Here is a 6,000-nt window from a genome sequence, read left to right on the forward strand (position 1 = left end):
AATCGTGGAAAAAGGGTCTTTTACTTTAAAAGGACAAATACTTCACGACATGGCATGACTAGGAAATCTTACGATGATGTTGTTATTATCATGCATTCCAAATAGCAGCTGAAATTGTATTAATATCCAATATTTGTAAGTATCGGGTCGTACATTTCACTAAATATAAGTTGGATTTGTTTCGTCTTGTTTTCAATAAAAGGATTATTTTCGAGGAAAATGAGATTTTATGGTGCTTTTTTAAGATTTTATGGTGCTGTGCTATGACTGTGCATTGTTGCCGCACGTCAACAACCTACCAAATACCCCACAATTACTTTCTGTAGTTGTTAGCTTTCACGATCAATGCATACGGCGCTAAACAGAAAGGGACTTAATTGAGGCAAATGGATGTAAATAAAGCAGAAAGCGCCTTTATTCAGACAGATCAGTCTTACTAAACCAACACAAGTTCTGACTGCACCTTTAGAGGGCAGCAGTGAGTAATGTTTGAGTTTGAGCTGCATTTACCAGCATTTCAGGTGGGAGCTATTTAGCACTGACAGCCAGAAAAGGTAGGAAATCAGCCAATGACTTATTTGGCTGTCACTAAATAGTCAGCTAAAAATGTAATGATCATGCTGGGCTTAACAGCGTTCGTGCTGCAGAACGGTACAGCCATCAAGGGTAGAACAAGGTGGTGTAACGTGTAGTATGTACATACCGGTGGTCCTGGATTGCCTCTTTTCCCTGGACCTCCGGCTTTGCCCTGTAAAAACACACATCAATCACATAAATGACAAAAAAAGTCATGAACTCAAATGTTTCACAGCTGTATCGCAAAGTAAAGGTGCAGGACTGGTGCCAGCTACCGTTTGCCGTCAGGCTTGTAGGGGATACTGAAATAAATGGACGGTATATTGAAATCATTTTTTGTGAAAGTAAAGGTTCTTAACAATATAAGACGCAAAAACGTGGCTATTTCTCCAGTTTGATCAGCCGTCCTCCACTAATGACATGATTTCCCAGCGTATTTGTAAAGAACGTGGTCTGTTCAACAGGAACATAGTTCGCTCACAACCAACAAAAAGGAAGCCCAGTCCATCTTTTTACAGTGATAAAAAACATGGTAGCACATGAAAGTCTCAGATCCTACACGCTGACACGTTTCACTGCAGCCAAATGCAAGCAGAAGCACTTGTGCCATGACTCTCCTGGCAGCAGGTTTAGACGAGTTCCCGGTCTCAGCATGGATCGCTGGCATAACGCTCTGTTCAACAGAGGTAAAGATCTTTGCAGGACTTGTTCCAGCTACTGTCTGCGCTCAGGCTTCAATGGTACCGTGAAAGAGTCTTCACCAGACACAGTGATAATCCGACGGGATCTTTAATCCACCTGGAACGTTAACAGTGAAAGAAATCTCCAGTTCCAGGTGAGAGGAGCCAAGCCATTATTCAAGGCATTATATGGCAGAAAAACAATGTCTTTGTTTATCCATCACCCCAAACAAAGCCAATCAGATCAAGACTTGTTGCGTTCTGTTAGTTTTGCACTGGAGCTACGAGGCTAATGTAGCTAACAAGTAATGGAAGCTTGTATCCCACCAATTAGCACCGTGCAAATTCAGACTTCAAGGTGCTTCTGTTTTGAGTGATGTGATGAACTTCAGTCCATTTTTATAGAGAACAGAGCGTCAGAAGCCGCATGAGCAAGACCATCATCACCTTTGATGTCAGTGTATGAAGATTTCAGCACCATGCTAATTGAGGGGGTATAAGCTTCCATTACTCAGCCTTATAATTCCAGTGCACAACCAAAGGAGAAACGGGCTGGAGGTCAGGGAACCAGCCTTGTGACCGGAAGGTCGCCGGTTTGATCCCCAGAGCTGAGAGCACATGACTTAGGTGTCCTTGGGCAAGACACCTAACCCCCAACTGCTCCCTGGGTGCTGTGGGTAGGGCTGCCTGCTGCTCTGGGCAAGTGTGCTCACTGCCCCCTAGTGTATGTGGTGTTTCACTGGATTTGGGGTTTAGAGGAAAACTGTGCATCTGATTATTTTTCTGCTGAACTGTTCCTTTAGTCTTAGGCTGCGTATCACCTCTGTGCATGGGGCTGGGGGAAGGGGGGGCATATGAGGTCAGAGTGGCTCACACACTCAACACGGGTGAAGCAGAGAGAGAGAGAGAGAGAGAGAGAGAGAGAGAGAGAGAGAGATAGAGAGAGAGAGAGAGAGAGACAGAGAGAGAGAGAGATAGAGAGAGAGAGAGAGAGAGAGAGAGAGCAGTACTCACAATAAAGCCAGGAGCACCTTTCTTGCCAGGTTCACCCTTCTCCCCCTGTAATGAAGCACAAACAGAGTATTCAGCTTTTCAAAGCCTCAATATCTGAACACACTTCAGTATAAAGGACGCTGCTGTTTTCCTGGTCCGAACAGCATTTTTCAGAATGAGCACCTGACTGGTTTCTTAATACTACACTGTAAAAAGTTCCCCCTCTGACGGCCTTAAAACACTGCGTTCACTGAACGACAACCACAGATTACTGTCCTGTTACTGACCCTATTTGACTGACCTCTAAATTTTAAGGTAAACAGGTAACTTACTTACGACGGAAACAGCTCATCAAGATCAGTCGTGTTATTCTCTGTACTTTATGGTCACTTGTATCTGTATCTGTAATTTGACCCTCACAGAAATATTTCTTCCATTTAAAAGCAGCGCACTGTGTTACAGCGACATGAGCTTCACCAGTACGATTCCTACCACTGTGACTGCAGCTTCTCACTCACATCACCGTTACGCCTTGCTTTGAACTGTGGAGCCACACTTTACTGTTGCTTTGCCCCTCGTTCTCCTAAGAGCACTGTCCAGCGCAGGTCCAGCGCAGTCTGCTGAAGGTAACTTTCCTGACGTTACTGATGTTGCCACATCCGCGATGCGCTTTTCTCATAAATGATGTATTTCACTGCAACACAGTGCGTGAGCAGCTGGGCCTCAGGCTGGAACTGTGGCTGTTTCAAGCCAAGGGTCAGACTAAGAAAATGAGTCAAATGTCTTTAAAATTGTGCTGTTACTGATTTATTTAAGATCTTACAAACAGATGAACACCACTTATATTTCAGAATGAACCAAAGCTTTAAGTGTGTTCGTTGTACACCCTGACTGCCCTACGTGCACATTTACGGCATTTGGCTGACGCTCTTATCCAGAGCGGCTTACTATTGGATCATTTTTCACAGGTAGGAGAAGGTGGAGTTACGAGTCTTGCCCAAGGACTCTTACTGGTGTAGTGTAGGGGGCTTCCCCAGGCGGGGAACTGAACCCCAGTCTACAGTGTAGAAAGCAAAAGTGTTACCCGCTACACTATCCAACCACTATCTTAGACGCCTCTTACATCTGTCACTTTTTAATGCGTCAAGGCTTTTTTAAAGCATTCTAAACTATAATTAAAATAATACAGTAAAATGTGATCTTGTTGTCCTGCAGCTCCTGTGCTCTACTAATGGCGTATGTGGAGTCTTCTCTAATAAACTGTGAATTCATAGAAATCAACAGATCTGCTGCTCTTCGGTTTTAAACTCACTATAAAACAAACAAAATGTAAACACCTCAGTGTCGCTGCTGGACTGAGAACAGTCCACCCACCAAAAACATCCAGCCAACAGTGTCCTGTGACCACTGATGAAGGACTAGAGGACGACCAACACAAACTGTGCAGCAGCAGATGAGCTGTCGTCTCTGACTTTACATCTACAAGGTGGGAGTGTCTAATAGAGTGGACAGTGAGTGGACAGTGAGTGGACAGTGAGTGGACACAGTGTTGAAAACCTCCAGTTTTTTAAACAAGTGTATATTAATAATGACTGTTAGCTAAAATGCTTTAGTTAATGAAATAGGTTTGTAGTTGAAGCTACAACCTTTGTGGGAAACAAGACAAAGCTTGAATGTTCTACTTATCTAGGCCAGACCTAATGCATTTAAGATGTTTTATTTAATGCTAAGCTAATAAATGATAAATCACACGCGATTATTACCTATTGATCATGTTTCTGTGATGGACATCAACCCTTTACATGCCCATTTTACTACACACTTCTATAACCTGAGACCAGCTCCATTAGTTCGCACTGAAGCCCCTGTAGTGACTGAATGAAATGGAGGTTAACTTTATCATAACTTGGTGTTTTATAGACTTCCCCGTCCTTTTAGAGTCGACGACAGCTGCGTTCCCCATTCCAACAATCCTTAATAATAGCATGTTTGCCATAAGGTCGTGTGTTGCATGAGATAAAGGTGTGCAGCGTGGTCACCTTGCTGCCCTCAGGTCCCAGCTCTCCAGGAGGCCCGTCGGCTCCTCTCGGCCCCTGATAAAGACAGAGAAGAGGAGAAGTTTCCATCTGAATCCGCTGAAATTCTGTTTAAGGTTCGAAGTGATTTGGCTCAACACAGTTGGACTCACACTAAAGCAAAGCGCTGCTTTAGGGAAGTCGTCTTCATCACCTCTACTGAGTCAAAACCCGCAGTCCAGTTAGCCGATCCACGAGCCAGAAGCTCACGCCAGTCAAAACACAACGAGCCAAGAGCCGAAATAGAGACAGCGAGAGCCCTACTGATTTAATCCTTTCCAAAACACTGAAATCCTTTTCAAAACAAATCCAGGCATTGTGTAAGGCCCAGAGTAATGAATGCTTCATTCATCGTTTGTTAACAAGCTGTAAGTGAGCCGTGTTTTCACACCGGCGCTTTTAATGGCCAGCCCGTCCGTCCGTCTTCTCTAAAATGAGCTGAAACACAATCAGTCCATTCGCACCAGCCTTGGCTCTCAAAAAGTGCCATTCTTAGTAACTCTGAGGCACCGAACCCAAACTTTGTGTTGGCTATTATTCATGTGAATTGGACACTGAACCCACGGCTACAAGCTACTGAACCACAGCACGAACGCCAGCAGTTAACTGCTCTAATCAAGCTGGACGCTCATTTTACTTCAGTCTGCTGCATAAAAAAGTCAGAAAAAATAAAACTGAGTTTAAAAAACCGTCGACTGGATTATGAAAGATCCGGCATTGGACTCTCGATGAATCATTTTAGGGTTAGCCTAAAGATTCAGTTACACGCGACACCTACAGTTCACGTCTTGCTAAAACAGGGCAGATGGACCAAAAGCTGGAGCAAAAAAAATCACCGGTGTAGAAAATACTGCAGTTATTCATTTAGCAGTGAACCATCACTTCAGCTGTCGCTAAAGACGCGGAGTAAAAATGAGCAAACTGTCCAAGTGAGCTGGTGGCATGCCAGCTAACTCCTCAACTCCAACAGCGATAAACACAAAATAAAGTCATTAACATTTACAGCCAACATCTTAATTTAACACAAACGTTTCTGTTGACGTCAAAAAAGGAAACATCATTTCTAACACGTAAGAAGTCAAACGGCTCATTAGTGTTAAAAAAGGCTGATAAACGCGGTTTTAACATTAATGTCAGAACAAAACCTGCTTTTCAGACTTTATAACCGTGATCTTTTATTTTAAAGCTGTTTCAAAACTCCATAAGACTCTTTACGGATCACTGGGAACCCGGATACTCTCCCATTCATGTATTATTTGTTGCACAGATGGGGGCGTCCTCAAATTCTGATCTTCAGCACTGCAAAATGAAAGACCGCCCCTTCTGAGGTCATCACAGTCAACCCGGCTGTGCTCTTGGTCGACGATGTGAAGCGGTAAGTCTGTGTCACTAGGCTGAAATGAAACTTCACTGTAAACACACCACTGCCTTAAAAAGAGCTGTGCACTAAACGCAAATGCTACCTGCTAAACCCACGATGCAGCTCTTCAGACCGGACCAGTCCCTGGCCGACAGCAAGGCTGACAAGGCCTTTAATAGAGAATTCCCAGTAAACTGGAAAACCCACCCAGAGGCCACATCATTATCTCAATCACTTCAGTCTCATTGAAGAAAAGCAGGTTTCAAACAAACAGGAAAGGAAGTCCTGCAGCATCATGTGTGTGTATGTGGAGTGA

General features: G+C 43.9%; 1 protein-coding gene across 1 annotated transcript in view; it reads right to left on the bottom strand.

Moving 5' to 3' along the window:
* The window catches only part of LOC108441554 (collagen alpha-1(XXIV) chain), a 160,206-nt gene that overhangs the window by 50,887 nt on the left and 103,319 nt on the right, over nucleotides 1–6,000 (bottom strand). Inside the window, exons 29-31 of the mRNA XM_037541463.1 lie at nucleotides 4,289–4,342; nucleotides 2,271–2,315; nucleotides 704–748 (exon numbers count right to left, since the gene is read on the bottom strand). Coding sequence (XP_037397360.1) covers nucleotides 704–748; nucleotides 2,271–2,315; nucleotides 4,289–4,342 — 144 coding nt within the window. The remainder of the gene's footprint in view (nucleotides 1–703; nucleotides 749–2,270; nucleotides 2,316–4,288; nucleotides 4,343–6,000) is intronic.

This window comes from Pygocentrus nattereri, chromosome 9 (assembly GCF_015220715.1).
Source record: "Pygocentrus nattereri isolate fPygNat1 chromosome 9, fPygNat1.pri, whole genome shotgun sequence".
In the NCBI taxonomy this organism is placed as follows: domain Eukaryota; kingdom Metazoa; phylum Chordata; class Actinopteri; order Characiformes; family Serrasalmidae; genus Pygocentrus; species Pygocentrus nattereri.